Source organism: Takifugu flavidus, chromosome 14 (assembly GCF_003711565.1).
Source record: "Takifugu flavidus isolate HTHZ2018 chromosome 14, ASM371156v2, whole genome shotgun sequence".
NCBI lineage: Eukaryota > Metazoa > Chordata > Actinopteri > Tetraodontiformes > Tetraodontidae > Takifugu > Takifugu flavidus.
The window spans coordinates 1870609-1888838 of NC_079533.1; the positions used below are offsets into that span (position 1 = coordinate 1870609).

Here is an 18230-nt window from a genome sequence, read left to right on the forward strand (position 1 = left end):
CCTCCAGCTGTTTTCTTTCTCTCTCAATGTCTTGTTTTGCTCTCCTGAGTTGTTCCTTCAGCTCCTCCAGTCCTTGTCTTTCTTCTGCCACTGCAGTCTTGCTGGTTTCCAGTTGTTGTTGCAGTTTTGTGAGATCATTTTCTTTCACTTGTTGTTCTCTTTCTTTCAAGGTGATGGTGTTCAGAGCAATTACAAGCTTCTGTCTGTCTGATTGAACCTGAAGAATCACATCTTTAATGATGCTGTTCTGTGTGTTGATGTCAAACAACAGACTGTCTGCTTGCCCTGTCTTCTCTTGCAGCTCAGTCTTTAACTTCTCTAATTTGTCTTTACCCTCTTTCATAACTTGATACAACATATCAGACTGGATTTGTATGTTATTGTTTGTCATTTCTAACTTCAACCTGTTTTCAGTGAGCTTCTCATTTTCTCTGTTCACATCATTTCTTTCATCTTCAATTTGCTTCTTCAAGACACGAAGAGTTTGATTTTCTAAGTCCAACTTTTGCTTCCATTGAGTTTTCATGGATTGTGTCTGGATGAACATATTTGACATTGTACTTATCAGGCCTTCCTTTTCCCTCTGGAATAAGTCCACACATGATCTGGCGTTTTCCATGCAACTATTTAGTTCTGTGAGCTTGTGCTCACATTCATTGGCCATCAACAGTAAATTGTCATTATCTTGTTGCATCTTTTCCAATTTGGTATTCAGGTTTTCACGTAACCTTCCATTCATCTCTTCAAGTTTGTCTCTCAGGCTCTTTACCGACATCACTATTTTCTGCAGCTGATCTTCTCTCTTTATTATTTCCGCCCATTCAACTTCCATTCTGTTCTTTTCACTTAGTAAGCCTTCTCTGTCTCTGTCCATGACGTTCTTCATTTCCTCCAGCTGTTTTTTTCACTCTCAATGTCTTGTTTTGCTCTCCTGAGTTGTTCCTTCAGCTCCTCCAGCTCTTGTCTTTCTTCTGTCCTGCAGTCTTGCTGGTTTCCATGACGTTCTTCATTTCCTCCAGCTGTTTTCTTTCACTCTCAGTGTCTTGCTTTTCTCTACTGAGTCGCTCCTTCAGCTCCTCCAGTTCTTGTCTTTCTTCTGCCACTGCGGTCTTGCTGGTTTCCATGACGTTCTTCATTTCCTCCAGCTGTTTTCTTTCACTCTCAACGTCTTGTTTTGATCTCCTGAATTGTTCCTTCAGCTCCTCTAGTCCTTGTCTTTCTTCTGCCACTGCAGTCTTGCTGGTTTCCATTTCTTGTTGCAGTTTTGTTTCCATGACGTTCTTCATTTCCTCCAGCTGTTTTCTTTCACTCTCAATGTCTTGCTTTTCTCTACTGAGTCGCTCCTTCAGCTCCTCTAGTTCTTGTCTTTCTTCTGCCACTGCAGTCTTGCTGGTTTCCATGACGTTCTTCATTTCCTCCAGCTGTTTTCTTTCACTCTCAATGTCTTGTTTTGATCTCCTGAGTTTTTCCTTCAGCTCCTCCAGTCCTTGTCTTTCTTCTGCCACTGCAGTCTTGCTGGTTTCCATTTTTTGTTGCAGTTTTGTTTCCATGACGTTCTTCATTTCCTCCAGCTGTTTTCTTTCACTCTCAATGTCTTGTTTTGCTCTCCGGAGTTGTTCCTTCAGCTCCTCTAGTTCTTGTCTTTCTTCTTCCACTGCAGTCTTGCTGGTTTCCATGACGTTCTTCATTTTCCAGCTGTTTTCTTTCACTCTCAATGTCTTGCTTTTCTCTCCTGAGTTGTTCCTTCAGCTCCTCCAGCTCTTGTCTTTCTTTTACCACTGCAGTCTTGCTGGTTTCCATGGCATTCTTCATGTCCTCCAGCTGTTTTTTCTTTCTCACTCTGAACATCTTGCTTTGATCTCCTGAGTTGTTCCTTCAGCTCCTCCAGCTCTTGTCTTTCTTCTGCCACTGCAGTCTTGCTGGTTTCCAGTTGTTGTTGCAGTTTTGTGAGATCATTTTCTTTCACTTGTTGTTCTCTTTCTTTCAAGGTGATGGTGTTCAGAGCAATTACAAGCTTCTGTCTGTCTGATTGAACCTGAAGAATCACATCTTTAATGATGCTGTTCTGTGTGTTGATGTCAAACAACAGACTGTCTGCTTGCCCTGTCTTCTCTTGCAGCTCAGTCTTTAACTTCTCTAATTTGTCTTTACCCTCTGTCATAACTTGATACAACATATCAGACTGGATTTGTATGTTATTGTTTGTCATTTCTAACTTCAACCTGTTTTCAGTGAGCTTCTCATTTTCTCTGTTCACATCATTTCTTTCATCTTCAATTTGCTTCTTCAAGACACGAAGAGTTTGATTTTCTAAGTCCAACTTTTGCTTCCATTGAGTTTTCATGGATTGTGTCTGGATGAACATATTTGACATTGTACTTATCAGGCCTTCCTTTTCCCTCTGGAATAAGTCCACACATGATCTGGCGTTTTCCATGCAACTATTTAGTTCTGTGAGCTTGTGCTCACATTCATTGGCCATCAACAGTAAATTGTCATTATTTTGTTGCATCTTTTCCAATTTGGTATTCAGGTTTTCACGTAACCTTTCTTTCATCTCTTCAAGTTTGTCTCTCAGGCTCTTTACCGACATCACTATTTTCTGCAGCTGATCTTCTCTCTTTATTATTTCCGCCCATTCAACTTCCATTCTGTTCTTTTCACTTAGTAAGCCTTCTCTGTCTCTGTCCATGACGTTCTTCATGTCCTCCAGCTGTTTTCTTTCACTCTCAACGTCTTGTTTTGATCTCCTGAGTTGTTCTTTCAGCTCCTCCAGCTCTTGTCTTTCTTCTGCCACTGCAGTCTTGCTGGTTTCCATGGCATTCTTCATGTCCTCCAGCTGTTTTCTTTCACTCTCAACATCTTGTTTTGATCTCCTGAGTTGTTCCTTCAGCTCCTCCAGCTCTTGTCTTTCTTCTGCCACTGCAGTCTTGCTGGTTTCCATTTCTTGTTGCAGTTTTGTTTCCATGACGTTCTTCATTTCCTCCAGCTGTTTTCTTTCACTCTCAATGTCTTGCTTTTCTCTACTGAGTCGCTCCTTCAGCTCCTCTAGTTCTTGTCTTTCTTCTGCCACTGCAGTCTTGCTGGTTTCCATGACGTTCTTCATTTCCTCCAGCTGTTTTCTTTCACTCTCAATGTCTTGTTTTGCTCTTCTGCGTTGTTCCTTCAGCTCCTCCAGCTCTTGTCTTTCTTTTGCCACTGCAGTCTTGCTGTTTTCCATGACGTTCTTCATGTCCTCCAGCTGTTTTCTTTCACTCTCAATGTCTTGCTTTTCTCCCCTGAGTGTTCCTTAAGCTCCTCCAGTCCTGTCTTTCTTCTGCCACTGCAGTCTTGCTGTTTTCCATGACGTTCTTCATTTCCTCCAGCTGTTTTCTTTCACTCTCAATGTCTTGTTTTGCTCTCCTGAGTTGTTCCTTCAGCTCCTCCAGCTCTTGTCTTTTTTCTGCCACTGCAGTCTTGCTGTTTTCCATGACGTTCTTCATGTCCTCCAGCTGTTTTCTTTCACTCTCAATGTCTTGCTTTTCTCCCCTGAGTTGTTCCTTAAGCTCCTCAGTTCCTTGTCTTTCTTCTGCCACTGCAGTCTTGCTGGTTTCCATGACGTTCTTCATTTCCTCCAGCTGTTTTCTTTCACTCTCAATGTCTTGCTTTTCTTTCCTGAGTTGTTCCTTCAGCTCCTCTAGTCCTTGTCTTTCTTCTGCCACTGCAGTCTTGCTGGTTTCATGACTTTCATTTCCTCCAGCTGTTTTCTTTCACTCTCAATGTCTTGTTTTGCTCTCCTGAGTTGTTCCTTCAGCTCCTCCAGTTCTTGTCTTTCTTCTGCCACTGCAGTCTTGCTGGTTTCCAGTTGTTGTTGCAGTTTTGTGAGATCATTTTCTTTGACTTGTTGTTCTCTTTCTTTCAAGGTGATGGTGTTCAGAGCAATTACAAGCTTCTGTCTGTCTGATTGAACCTGAAGAATCACATCTTTAATGATGCTTCTGTGTGTTGATGTCAAACAACAGACTGTCTGCGTGCCCTGTCTTCTCTTGCAGCTCAGTCTTTAGCTTCTCTAACTTGTCTCTACCCTCTTTCATCACTTGATACAACATATCAGACTGGATTTGTATGTTATTTTTTGTCATTTCTAACTTTAACTTGTTGTCATTGAGCTTCTCATTTTCTCTTTTCAGATATTTTCTTTCCTTTTCAATCTCCCTGGTTATTCCAACATCAATCAATTTCCTTTTTTCTCTTTGAAGCTGTAATTTCATTATCTCCAGTTCGTCTCTCTCTATATGAATCCTCTCAAGCCTTTGGTCGAGCTCCTTTTTCAGCTTCTGTTTTTCTCTGTTTAGTCGAACTTTTTCTTCTTTCTTATTTTTCAATCTAGTTTTTAACTCTTTTTCTTTATTAATTGATCTTTTGAGACCCCGGTGATATTGCCTCTTTTCAATTTTTAAGTCATATCTTGATATTTTCACTTCCATTTTTTCTTTTTTAATTTGTTTCTGGCTAGTCTCCACCTCTTTTCTTTGATTTTGGGTATCATCCCACATTTTCATCTGTTCCTTTTCACTGTTTGCTTGTAAAATCTTGTTTTTAAGTCCCATGGTTAACTTGTATTTTATTCTGACCAGTTTGTCTCTCGCAATCTTGCTTTCAAGTTTTAATATTTTCATTTCTTCTGTTTGTTTTACCAAACGAGATTTTACATCTTCCAGAATTTCTGCTTCTGTTTTTAATTTTTCAAAAACCTGAATAACATTTTCCTTCATGTTTTTCAGGTCCTGGGTTCCCTTCATGTGTTGTTGTTCCATTTTCGTGATAAGAGATGTCTTGAGTTTGATACTCTGCTTGTCATCCTCCAGCTCCCTCTTCTGTTGTTGCAACTTTACCTTTAATAGTTCTAACTCATCCCTCTCTCTCATCGTTTTTTCCAGTCTACGATCTAATTCTTTGCTTTTCTTTCTCATCTCTCTCTTCATTATTTCCCTTTCTTTTTGCAATTCATTCCATATTGTTATACCTTCCTCCTTTTTTCTCTGGCAATTTTTAAATGCCCGGATATTTTCTTTTTTTTGTGCTTCAAGTTCTACTTTTAGTAGTTCCAACTCTCTTAATTGTCTTTTGTACATTTGCATACTTTCATCTAGCTCAGATTTTTGGTCATTGATATTTTGACTTAAATCATTCATCTCTTGTATTTTTGCCTCACTCTGCTTTTTTGCTTGTGTCAGTTTCTGCAGTTCTACCTGAATGTTTTTCTGCAGCATCTCAATAGTTTCTTTCTCGTGTTTCAATTGTTCGTGTTCAGTGTTTGTGCGAACTGACATATCCATCATCTGTTTTATGTAATCAGTTAGATCTTTGTTGTCTGATCTAAGTCTGAGAACTTCATTTTCCAGTTCTTCTATTCCCTTTTCCTTTTCCATTTTGGTGAAGTTCTGCAGGTCACTGTCAGCTACAGCCTTTCCCAGACCTCCGTTATCTCTTTTAACATTTTCAGTCACAGATTGTCGACCTCTTTGCTGCCTGATTTCTCTGACTGTCTTTTCAAGAACTGCTTTCTCCTTCATTATGGAAATACAAATGTTTTCTAGTCCTTGTTTTGTTCCCTTAATCATCCGGTTCATATCATCTAAGCTTTGGATTTTTATGTTGGTCTCCTTCATCACGACCTCCAACTTTTCACTATTCTTATCATTTCTTGCAGTAATTTTTTTCATGGAACTCTGAAGGTTTTTTAGTTTATTTAATCTCATCTCAGTTTGACTCTGCATTTTTAATTTGAAAATATTTAATTCATCTTTCTCTCTCAGAATTTCCTCTAACCTTTGTTCCAGTTCTCTTTTCTGTTTTTTGGCTGCAAATTTCATGGCTTTGATGCTGGACATTTCATCTTTCAGATGCATTTCATTTACTCTCATAGTGGTTTGTACAATTTTCAGAAGTTCTTGGAATTCCTTCATGTCCTGTATCAAGTCATCAGCTTCACTATTTTTATGTCTGTGCTCTTTGGTGGTCTTATAGAGTTGAGGCTGATTTTTAGTATTGATTTCCATGAATCCAATAATTTCTTTTGTTTTATGAATCTCTTCTTTCAGTCTTTGGATTCTAGTACTTAGGTCACTCACTTCTTCAGCCTGTGTTGTCAGATCTTCTCTTGAGTCTTTAATTCGTGATGTGATATCGACCTCAGTAGTCACATCGGGCCTCAACGCGGCTTCATCTTCTTGCATCTGCTCCTCATATTCATGTGTTTTATGTTCAAAGACATCGGTGGATCTATTTGCGCTTTCTTCATATTCTGTTTTTTCAAAGTGTCCAATCACTCTTTGCTCCATAATTTCATTCTTGCTTATGTAATTTTCCAGCTCAGTTTTGATTTCTGGTCCGTGGCTCTGCAACTCATTTATTTCTGAAATGATCCTTTTAATTTCTTGATTGTTTTTGTCCATAGTCTCCATGGCATTTGCTACTTCCTCCCTTAAATTTCCCTCCACCTCCTTAAGGCTGAATATCTCAGTTTCTGCTCTTATTATGTCTTTTATGTTTGTTTCTAATTCCGTCTGTTCATCTTCGACTGTTTCTTCATGACCTTCACTCTGCATCTGCAACAAAACATTCTGCTGCTCTTTAATTTCAACAGCAACAGAGTCTGAGCGTCGTTGGCTGTGCACTGAATCCCTCTCCACATATTTCTGGTTGTTGATAGTTCTGGATGAGTATTTGCAGAGATACATCCTCTTTTCTCATTTTGTCCTCTGCGTCATCTCTGTCCATCTGAATTCCAAGCGTGTAGCCTGTGAATGAGTCGTCTTTGCTTCCTGTATCTTGTCCTTGAGATGGTGTCTTCATTGATAACGGCTTTTTGGTTGAAATCCATTTGATGATCTGCATTTTCATGAAAACCAACTTATCCTTAAAGGAAAGAGAAGATTTTTTTGACCAACAATGAATGTGTTCATGGAAAAAATAAGTATCTATATCTATATGTATAATGTCCCAATTTTGACTCAAACCAGAATGTAACAACCTAATTTAAAAAAGTACTGAATGAATACTGAAACATCATGTGCGGTGAGGTTCTTCAGCTCTGGAGGAGTTAATCTAGCACTGATGCTTTATTCTTGCATATCGGAAAAGAGTAACTTAAGAATAATAATCGGGTTATCAGCTTTACTTTATGGGTAAATGAAGCATAAAATGCCTTTTAGCTGCTAGGTAGAGTACAGTCCTGCACAATGTGGACTAGGAGAGGCCCTCCACGAGTTGCATTAAGGCTCTACACACTCATTATTGTGGGAAAAATAAAAGAACATTAGTAAGCTGCAGTCACAAATCTGAAAATGTCATTTGGTAATATACTTGTTTTAAAAATGTCATGATATTATTACGTATATATATATATATATATATACACACACACACATACATACACACACACACATACTGTATAAACAGTATATATATTTACATTTTGGGAAAAATGATAGAACCCAAGTGCTTGTATATGATCAGTCAGAAAGGGCCAATAGGTGCCAGACAGTAGAATGAATGTGGACAGGTGGACGTGATTTTGATAGGATTTTGGAATTACAGCAAGTTATTGGTGAAAAACATCGATCCGAAGAAGAAAGGTGGACTTACCATTAGCTTGTTAGCTTGGTTGCTGCTCTCCTTCATAAGTGTTTGGGCTCTGAGCAACTCTTCTCCGCTCTGGAGAATCTCAGCGGCAGCTTTCTGCATGGTAGCTTTTACCTCAGCCATCCTCACAAACGCGTTTGTTGTGTCTTGCAGCTTTTTCTCGACCTCCTCTTTCTGTCGTTGTATCCTCATCTCCCTTAATTCTAAGTCATCCCGCTCTTGTATGTTCCTCTCCAACCGTTGGTCCAGAACCCGTCTCTGTTTTTTGGCACGAACATTCATCCACTTGATTTGATTCTTTTCTTCTGCAGTTTCTCTCTTGCTTTGGTCTGAATCCTCTCTCACTCTACGCAGCATTTCCCTAATTCCTTCGACTTCCAGAATGACTCTTTTCATGCCGGTTCTCACTTCATCTTCATTGTTTGTCTCCATGCTGTCTTGTCCAAACACATTCCCTGTATCCTGCTCTATTTCTCCGCCAGCTTCTGCTCCACTGCTCATTCCAACGGTGCTTTCCAGCACCTCCCAAAGTCTTTTCTTCTCTTCCAGGATTGTAAAGAGTCTAATGTTGGCGGTCAAAAACTCTGTTTTGCCTTCTGTTTCTATTATTCTGCTCTCAAGCGTTGCAGCTGGGACGTCCTGAACATCTCTGATTTCCGTCCACCTCTGTTTCGTCTTGTTGATGCTTACGTTCATACTGTGTTTCAAGTGCTTGATTAAGCTTCTCTGTTGCATCACATCCTCTTTATTTCTCTCGAGCTCTTGCTTCAGGTCTGACATGGTTTTCTCCATTTGTTCTCTGGCTTGATTGGCCTCCAGCATGATCTTCTCATTTTTCTTGACCAGATTTAACAGACTTTCAGCCGTCACTCTCTCAATCAACTCTTTTCTTTGCTTGTTTGCTTCTACAGGTTCTTCAAGGCCTTGAAAATTCTGTGAATGGGTCCGAACATACTGGAGCAGCTTGTCTTGTGCAGTCTTAATCTCCAGGTATTGTCTTTCTAGAGCTTCCCTCTCATGGTAAATAGCTGCTTGTATGTTCTGAAGCTGATTCGCTTCTCGACTGGCATCAGCTTTGTGTTTCTTCAGTTTGTCCATGACGTTCTCCAGCTGTAGTCTTAGTTCTTCTATCAATGCGCCTCTCTCGTGTTTTTCAGCCATCAACACATCAATGACATCCTGTTGCTGCTTTGTCAGTTTCTTCAGAGTGGCAGCTTCATTTCTGGCTCTTTGCGTCTCCTCCCACAGTTGTTCAACCTCCTCCACCACTTGGTTTTCCAGCTGTCTTTGCTTTTGAAGGATTTCTTTTCTGGACTTCATGTTTTCTGAATGCTGGGTGTTCTCCATTCTCCACCGTGGTTCCCTCACAGCCATCCTGCAGGGCGGATCCCTATTCTCTATTGATCAATAAAGCAGACATAGTATCCATGAAAACATACGTGTCTTTATCATATTTAAAGAGTATCTCTGGTCAGAGTCTGAGTCGTTATCAGGCTAACATCCTAAAGTCAAGAGGGGGGAAATATTATTATCATATATTAACATCTGTAGACTCTCACACATGTCTGCTCTGATTATTCAGACTTCTTTCATCCTGAGCTCCTCACCTATGTAACCAGCTTATCTGCAGTTAGTTATATAGAAGGTGACTGGTTCATCTCCAGGGTCAGTGGAAGGTTTACACGTGATCCCACGTGACACTGTCACCATTAATGGCCTTTGAGGCCCTGAACGTGACCTTTCGGGTCTGGTGTTTGGCGAGAGTTGCCGAGCACCACGTCATCATCATCATCATCATCTTCCTCACCAGCTGTGATGGAAATTCACAGGACTTTTAAGAAGATCTGGGAGCAGCAAAGATAAGAGAGTTCAATACATCAGCACCAAGCTACTGTGCTGTCTGAGGGGGCGTCTAGAATAACCTGGACTCCAAAAACTAAAGAAACTGGACCAACAGTCAAGTTTAAAAATAGTAGTGAAATCGGTCCTGATTATTTTTTAAGTTTATTAAAATCAGCATTATTAAACTAGCAATTCCTACTCTTGATCCTTTGTGATCTGTAGTACGAGACTGATGCACAGAGTTTTATATTTAATGGTAAATGTTTAGTTCTGACGATACTTGAAAAATTAAAATTCAAAAGAAAGCATACGACAAATAAATAAATGCAAATTTGAAATACAGATTAAAAGAAAAAAACACTAATAAACCAAATGAACAATCAACCTGACCTTCCTACACTCCTTCTATATATCTACATGAGATTAAATGAGTTCTACTTTTAACGTTGCCAGGTTCTGACCCAGTTCTCAGGCCTCCCCCAGGAGAAACCAGGAGCACTACAGGAACACCTGTGGCACCTTTTGCTGCCTCTCACCTTAAAACACGTCCAGGAAAGTCTTTCAGAGTTTAAACCCTTGAAAGAACCCACCATGATCAGAAAGTTGACGCACTTTTCAAACACAATCAACAAAAAAAACTCCAGATTTTCTTTATGCTTGACAAGAAAAAGGTTGCAATTGGGTGTGATTCGGGTTCTTTAACGATCGCTTCAGCCTGTGAGGAACTGCTTCACAAAGGTCCAACATGAATCTGCCCGTGTTTTAGAAATGATTATTTAAAACGGCCCAAACGAGCAGCTAGAAGGTGAATCCTCAACTGACCAAAATGATCTCTCCCGCTTTGGTCTTTGTTTTAATGACTTCAACAGGTCCGTTGAACTCCTACCATAGATTTTGGTGTCCTGAGTTGTGAAGCGTCAGTCCAACCGTCCAGCTGCAGCAGCTCTTCGTGGGTTTGGGCCTCTGCAGGAACGGAGTCGATCTCGACTGGACCTCTGAAAACAGGATCATCTCCCCTCTGCAGACCACCAAATACGCCCTGGCTGCCAGATAAATGCCAAACCCTCACAAGTGTAGTCTGCCTTTGACTGATAAGAGGGCTGTGAACGCTACCCCCTAACACACACACACACACACACACACACACACACACGCACGCACACACACACACGTGCATATAAATATAACAGGGCCTTTGTGTTATAATGCGTTATAAAGCATTTAATTACACAAAATATGGTCTGTTGCATGCTCAGCTGTGAGAAATACAGAATTTCCGGTGTTTAGTGGTGGGTTTGGGAACTCTGTCCTGCATTTCTTCTTCTGTGGTGCCCCTATGAAAGTGATGGCGATCCCTCCGCCTCTCCCCTTCTGGCACATTACTCTCATGGGAGAGGTGGGTGTCAGTTCAGATTAGTTACGTTTGGTTCTGTGTTCATCCATTTATGTATTCTAATTGATCGTTTAATATGTTTGTTTATTCATGTTAGAAGTACAATAGAAACATACCAGCACTTAAACATGATGTTTAGACAGTGTTGACCGCTAGCTTACTCGCCATGACGAGTCTCGCTAATGTTCGTCTTCCCGCCTTTTCTGTGTTTAGGAACTGGAGCGGGCTGCTAACTATCAATCAATTATATTATTATTTGTTGCTGCCAGAATAAAGAGAATCCTGGACACGAGAGTCTCATTAAAACCAACGCAGAGTTCCACCAGTAACATAAACACATCCTCAATTACTACCAATTACTTCTACAACTATTACCATGACTACCAGTACTATTATAGTACTACTTTTACTACCAGTTATACAAAATTATGATGTTAATAGTAATAACACAAATTTTTATTACTATTATTGTTGTTATTGGTGATTTTCTTGAACACTGAATGTATTAGCTCTTGATGTTGAAAAAAAAAACAATTCTTTATTTAATTGTGCTTAATGAAGTGATACATTAATGAATAATAATAAGTTATAGAAGTTCAGAATGGTCGGGGGTGCATTACTTATAGGTGTAACAATGGTAAATTTACCTGTTAAATGTGTTTATGCTAATGAGCAGAAGCGCGACCGCCCTTTTTTCTACACCCACGCTGCTGTTGTGTATCATTTCCGGTAAAATATTACTTGTTGGTTGAGTCTGAAAAAGGAGTTGTGTCGATTCATGTGGGATCGCCCCGCTCCTCCCCTCTGCACGAGCTGCGTCAAGTGTCAGTGTGACACAACATCAGCACAGGAAGTTCTCTTCAAAATAAGAGCCTGGGCTGTCTTTCCAGGATATGAGAGCACTGGAAGGCAAAGTCCCGAGGAATCCTCATTCATCCAGTGACGTCTCACAGGATAGACGTGGTCATTTAAAATAAAGAACAGAGTGTTTCCACTCTGAGGAGAGGATTCTTCAGTTCTGACTAACTTTGTGGAAGATGAAGGTGTGAAGAAGCCTCATGACAGTTAAAAAGACCGCTTTTCAAAATTAGCCATTTAATAGCAACAGCTTGACTTCATAATACAATTCAGTGCAATTCAGCGCAACACAACAGTAAGAAAAGATCATTTCTTCAGTCCAACAGAATACTATTGTGTTTATTTGGGCTCAACATGGTTGATGTTTTACAATAATAATGCTGTAACTATCCTTTAAACTTCAAACCCCATGATAGAACTGTTGTTTTTTGTTTTAATTTGCAGACTGCATAGGCAAATACAAAATAACAGCATGTTTTGTAAAAAAAAATATTTTTTTTATATCCAGCTAAGTAAGTTTATATCTGATTCTGATACTTTATGTATTAAAACACAGAGATAAAAAAAAAAAAAAAAAAACATCCGCATATTTGGACTAACTTTAAAACAACTGGTCTTTTACTGGGAGGCACCGTTTTCCCTGGGGTGAGATGTTCTGATCTTTCTGCATCAGCCTCACCCACAACACAGAGCTATGATGCTTGTTTTTAATTTTGGAGTTATGCAAATGCAACATTTGGGCATTACTACAACTCCCAGAGAAAGAGTAGGGGGGGGGGAAACCCTTTTTAAAAAAATATGGATTGCAAACAAAGAAATTTAGTCTTTATCGTGCTTATTTACTATTTACCAAGTGCGTCCGTGGAAGAGTGGCTGGGTCAGTCAAAGGCAGGAGGCCTTTATTGCTGTGAGCGCAGGTTCTTTCCCTCTCAGCTCTGTAAACTTGACTTTGACGGCATCTGCACCGACAGCCAATGGGTGTCTGGTTGCCTCTGTCATCGACTTTGCTCAGTTCCTGGAAAATATTGCTTCATCCTTCCTTCGGCCCGCCTACCGCCGGAACAGAGCCGTCAAGCTCGGCAAAAAACAGGCGTCTTCAACCGGAAACAGCGCTCCCTTCAAATTAAGAGACCTGACGCCGCGTTGTCGGCTGCCAAGTACAATTCCAAAAAAACAAAAAATCGAGCACGGCGTCACTAACTTAAACACTCCTTCCGGTTTTACAGTTCGATTAAATACACACAAAGCCACGATTAGGGCGATTGAAGCGACACGATTTGGTTCGAAAGAGAGGCTGCTTTAAAGTGGATGTGACATTGTGCGTAATGCGTAACTTTACACTCACGTCGCTGTACAAAACACAGGGCAGAGACCTCCCAGCTTCAGCAAACTCTTCCGATACCAACAAGGGAACAGCTTTTGTCATGCAGCCACGGAATAGAGAATCCCTCGTAACGATTTAACCCGCTTTCCCAGGCTGGACACTTTTCCTGGCTCTTTTCCTCCGGACTCTTTGACACCGCTCAGTTTGTGCGAGCTGGATGTGGACCGAGTGGATCAGGGATCCCAGCACACATTCCCTGGTGGTTTGGTAAGTTGGGACTTTCGGGGTTTTTGAACTGGTCTTTTCTTTCTTTCTTTTTGAATTGCCATCCACTTTTACCGAATCTCCCATCGCCAATTAGCAGAACTTGTTGGAGTTCCTTCTGCACATCCATGAATTGAGCCCACAGGACGGTGCTGCCATGAGTCCAAACTCTGAGTAACATCAGATCACTTGGAAGCAATAACACAACCAGCACAGGTAGAAAAACACGGAGGAAAGCAGAGACTTATCTTAAACTCTGCTCGAGTGTAATCTGATTACATGTGATTTAGCCATTGAGTCATGAATTAATAATGGGGGGACATGACGGTGATTTGTGGAGACCTGATGGGAGAAAGCAGGAAAATGTAACAGTAATAAACCAAGAGTCAACCACATGTCAGCCACTTTTGCTTCCTCGGCTGTTTTCGGCTGTGCCAAACACGTAATGACATTTTTAAATCTGACTGTAATCTGCTCTGTCTTGCCTCTTGTCTTCCAGGACATAGGACATGGCAGCGGCTCTCAACGGGCGAAACCCGGGCGGACGTGGCCCCAATCGAAGCAAGGGTCGAATTCTGGGCATCATCGACGCCATCCAGGATGCAGTGGGACCGCCGAAGCAACCCGCTGCTGACCGGAGGACTGTGGAGAAAACCTGGAAGCTCATGGATAAAGTTGTGAGTCTGCAGGACGGACAGCGCACGTTTCTACTGATCACAAGATGGTCTGATGGCCTGCGACCCAGTCCCAGAGCAGAAGTCATTATTCAGAGGGATTCTCATATCAGTATTTACATTTGTGCGTTGAAAAATGAGCGGGAAAACATCAAGCTGCTGCTGGATTGATAATATTTCCTTTCTAAATAATCAAGGAAGCTAATTAATAATGAGGTCTCAGTCGGTATTTCTTAATCCTCCATGCCAACACTGTCTGTTATTGTTGTGAGAGTAACAATAGTTGGAAGATGCTTTTGCTGGCGTTCATTTAAATTCACACAGCAGATGCTGCAAAACAAGAAGTTAATCAGTTGAGAATAATTAGCTTCCTCCAGGATCTCATTGGGCCGCAGCTTTTTGCTTAATCTTGTGTTTGTTTTCCAGCACACGTTACAGTTATTCTATTATATCTGGGCACTTGTTATCTTTTTATTAGCAGCATTCATTTACGCTTGTTTCATCACTTCAAAGCCATTTATTATTCTGTTGTTCCTCCCACAGAAAGAGTTGCACTATGGACGTGCACATTTTTAGGCTGCTGCTGGTCACTTGTTGGGTCAGAGTGTCAGTTTGTCCTTTTGATGGCGCAGGTCCGTCTCTGCCAGAACCCCAGGCTCCAGCTGAAGAACAGTCCTCCGTACATCCTGGACATTCTGCCCGATGCCTACCAGCATCTGCGGCTTATTCTGGGCAAATACGAGGAGAACCAGCGGCTGACCCAGCTGAGTGAGAACGAGTACTTTAAAATCTACATCGACAGCCTCATGAAGAAATCCAAACGAGCCATCCGACTGTTCAAGGAGGGGAAGGAGAGGATGTACGAGGAGCAGTCCCAGGACAGGTAACGCAGCTCCCCTCGCTCTCTCGCCCCTGGCGTTCTGTCTGCTCTCATTAGTACGCTTTTGTTTGAAGGAGCCTTAAAGCTCTCTGAGGTGTCCCGCTTTGAAACATTAAAGTCTTTAGGGTTGTTTTTTACCATGAAAAACGATGACTACAACATCCTGTTGCTGTAGGTGTTCACCTGTGTGTTGTGGTGGCCCTGGAGTGTTCCCGGGGTGGGCGGTAGCTTGACTAGATCAGAGTTGGGGATGGAGCTCTGAGCCCTGATGTTGCCTGATGTTGTTCCGTGAGCTTTTCAAACGGGGAAGCTGAAATCAGCTTTTTCCGCCGGCCGTCGGTAGAAGTGTGAGGAAAATCACGGTCAGCTCCATAAGCAGACGGGTGTGGTTCTGCTCATACACGCAACCTGGTGGGCCTGTAGTTTCCTAGTTTATCTGAATATTTTTAGAAACTGGAACACCGCAGCTGTGTGTGTGCGTGTGCGTGAAATAACCGAAGATGCATCTTTCAAGCTGCTCAATATTGACGACGTCTATTCAGGACAAGCAGAGAAAATCCGCCTCTTTCTCGAGTTTGCTGATGCTTTTTCCTTGTTCTGCTCTTCACCGGCGTGAGAGCATCCAAAAACCTGAGGTTTCATCTTTGATCACATTCACCCTGGTGACGTCACGTTACCAGCAAATAATTCCTCAAGGTGGACCATGAAGTTAGTGGAAGCATCACGCAGATGTGCTGACGTGCACTCAGGACCGTCGTCAATATTCCTGATGTCAGAGATGTTCCCTGCTGCAGCATGGGCGTCCTGTCCCGCTGTAAACATCTGGCACGCGGTCTTTGCTTCCACCAGCCTGCCGCGATGGTGACACAGAAACCCGCCTGACTCACTCGTGTGGGAGGTGAAGACAGAGAAGTGAGAGAAGGGAGACGTGGGGAGGAGAGGAGGCCGGGGCAAACTCAGCAGAAATCGCTGTTTCGGTCACCGCTGGCGATGCGGCTGCAGCTTCAGGGCGCAGAAAGTAGCGCCGAAAAGCGCTAACCGCCGACGTGACGCGCGAAAAACGGCGTCCCGGCTCACAGGGGGGCACGGCGTCCTCCGTCCCGGCGTTTTGGAAGCGTCTCCAGATCCGTTTGTGGACGAGGTCGGAGCAGAATTGATGAGGGGCGTCAGAAGCCGTCGCCGGCCCTTGTTTGTCTTGGAGGGGCAGCGAGGATGTGGGATCCTCCGGTGGTCGTCAGGAGCTCTCTGAGTGTGCAGAGCAGGGAGGAAAATCCCCACGCTCTTTACATCCTGTTCATATACTGGATTTCCTCTGTAGTTGTCCTCTGAAACACACACACAGTTCAGCGTGTGCAGACTCCACAGCTCTTTAACTGTTCCAGGAAAACGACGCCGCAGCAGCAGCAGCAGCAGAGAGGGTCGGACACTCATCACGTACTCGCTGGAGTTGGAATCTTTTAGGTTTCAGCTGTAAATGCAGCGTCCTGCCAGCATGATCTCATCATGGTTAGAGCGGAACAGACCTGGGGTCAGATTAATGAGCGCTCCTGGATCTGAGAGGCTCACACACACACACGTGTGATTTCACGAAGCTCCTCTCATTGTAGGAACAGTTTGGGTGACATTGGGCTTGTTATCAAGGTCACAGCTGGAGGTCAGATTGTCCACAGCGTCCTCAGACAAAGAGGCTTGAGCGGTGATCTCACATATGGTGTCACATGTGTCTCCGGGGACGACGGTGCCCACGCGTGACCTGCTGTCTTTGTCCCTGTTTCATGGGTTCGGCGACCAGCTGGGCTCGTGGCCAAGCCTTTCTTTTCCTGCTGCTTCCTGTTTTACACCATCTGATGTTGGATCTGGATCTTTTCGCTACGTGTGTCTTGTCCTTATTTCCTGACCACCCGATCCAATATCTGCTGCTCTGGGTTCTGCGTTCTGGTCGAGGCAGGGATGTGATGTAAAGCCCAACCACAAAGTGCTCTTCCTGTAGGCTAACAAAGAGAATGCGAGCTTTCTGTTCTTGTTAGCGGCGTTCATATTTCTTTGGGTTAATTGTGTTTGGCCCTCCAGGGTTCTCTGCCAGTTGAGCCTGTTGAGCTATTGTAGATTTCCTATTTTCTTTTTAATTGAAAATCCCTCTGATGTACATTTGTTCTTATTAAATCCGAAAAGCCGGTTTCTTTGACAGCTAATCTCAAATTCTGTTCCGTTACTATTTTTATAAATTCACGGGCGTTTATAAATCGGGGCTCCAAAGTGGCGTCGTGTACTTGCACATTTGACACAATCATTTAGGCTCCCTGACCTTCATGGTTGGGATACAGTTTACACACACACACACACACGCGCGTGCCGGTCATGCTAGAGCCAGCGGACACACACCTCAAGCGATTTCCACGCTAGAGTAATTTACAGGCAGCCTGACAGCTTTGGCTCCAGCAGCTTCCTAAAGTGATTGTCTCTAAATCAGCTGGATTAAAAGTGCGCCCGTTTAGTCAACTTGCAGACTGCTGCAGATCAGACAGTCTGAACTCAGCCCACTTCCCCACTCGCCCTTATCAGGTTCCGGGTAACCTTTGATTGTCACTGCTCAGACCAGTTTTGAAGAACTCCGTCTGCGTTGTCGGGTTTTTGTGGCCTACTGCGGTGAAAATACTTGAGTGAGCTGCGAGCTTTTAGCACAGAACACCGACAGGAAACTTAGTCAGCATCAAACAAGGGGGAACTCAACCGTTTTAAGCAAATATTCTATTCAGGATGTGTCGGCTCCAGAAATACCAAGAGACAGTTTGGTTCCGTTTGAATGACCGTTTTTAGCTAGAAATTCATTAGTCGCCGCACGTCTTTATTGTGATCATGCTGCCATTTTGCCACCCGCGTGTAGACCCATGACGTATGAACGAGGTGACGTCAAACATGGAAAAATTCAAAGGGATCAACAAGTCTGAGATGAGTAAACCTGAGCTACAGGAAGCCTCCGAGGAGTAAGGCTTTCACCAGAGGGACGACCCAGAGTACATCTGGAACCTGAGCGTGGGGGCGGCGTGCACGTCTCAGATGTGTGTCATGGGGGTCGTGGCTGGGCTTACTCACTGGGCTTTGACTAACGTTTCGACACACGTTGAATGGAATGAAGATGGGGGAGTGTTTTGGGTGCGATTACTGAGCCCGGTATCAAACGTGTGTCATTTATCTAAACAAATGAACTCCCATCTAAATAAAGCCCAAAGCTAGATGGACTCGGTGCTCTCGCTCCTTCCACAGCTACAGAATTTCCTACAACAACTGAAGCTTGACTGGTGATGTCGGAAGAATCTAGCTCACTGAAACAGTGTTTTCAGCCAGTATTGAGAGGGTGTGTGTGTGTGT

The 18230-nt window shown here is 42.7% G+C and overlaps 2 protein-coding genes across 8 annotated transcripts in view; one reads left to right on the forward strand and one right to left on the reverse strand.

Moving 5' to 3' along the window:
* Positions 1 to 5397: 5397 nt before the first annotated feature.
* On the reverse strand, positions 5398 to 9000 carry LOC130537307 (golgin subfamily B member 1-like). Its single transcript, XM_057053991.1, has 2 exons — positions 7630 to 9000; positions 5398 to 6900 (listed from the first exon to the last, which is right to left on the reverse strand). The coding sequence occupies exons 1-2, from the start codon at positions 8998 to 9000 to the stop codon at positions 6622 to 6624; spliced, it is 1650 nt and encodes a 549-aa protein (XP_056909971.1). The 3' UTR covers positions 5398 to 6621.
* Positions 9001 to 12960: 3960 nt separating this feature from the next.
* The window catches only part of cblb (Cbl proto-oncogene B, E3 ubiquitin protein ligase), a 28419-nt gene continuing 23149 nt past the window's right edge, over positions 12961 to 18230 (forward strand). For 2 of the 7 annotated variants that reach the window (XM_057053984.1, XM_057053988.1), the window contains exons 1-4: positions 12965 to 13310; positions 13405 to 13523; positions 13807 to 13984; positions 14614 to 14864. In XM_057053984.1, coding sequence (XP_056909964.1) covers positions 13817 to 13984; positions 14614 to 14864 — 419 coding nt within the window. In that variant the 5' untranslated portion in view covers positions 12965 to 13310; positions 13405 to 13523; positions 13807 to 13816. Of the gene's footprint in view, positions 13311 to 13404; positions 13524 to 13806; positions 13985 to 14524; positions 14865 to 18230 lie in introns of those variants that run through there. The other 5 variants (XR_008953599.1, XM_057053987.1, XM_057053989.1 and 2 more) reach the window with 5 other exon arrangements.

Bases quoted from the DNA above. Each gene is read 5' to 3' on its own strand.
- LOC130537307 (XM_057053991.1), bottom strand. From the start codon at position 9,000: ATGGCTGTGAGGGAACCACGGTGGAGAATGGAGAACACCCAGCATTCA. The intron at 6,901-7,629 runs GTAAGTCCACCT...CTTTCCTTTAAG, and splicing joins ACCAAGCTAACAAGCTAATG to GATAAGTTGGTTTTCATGAA.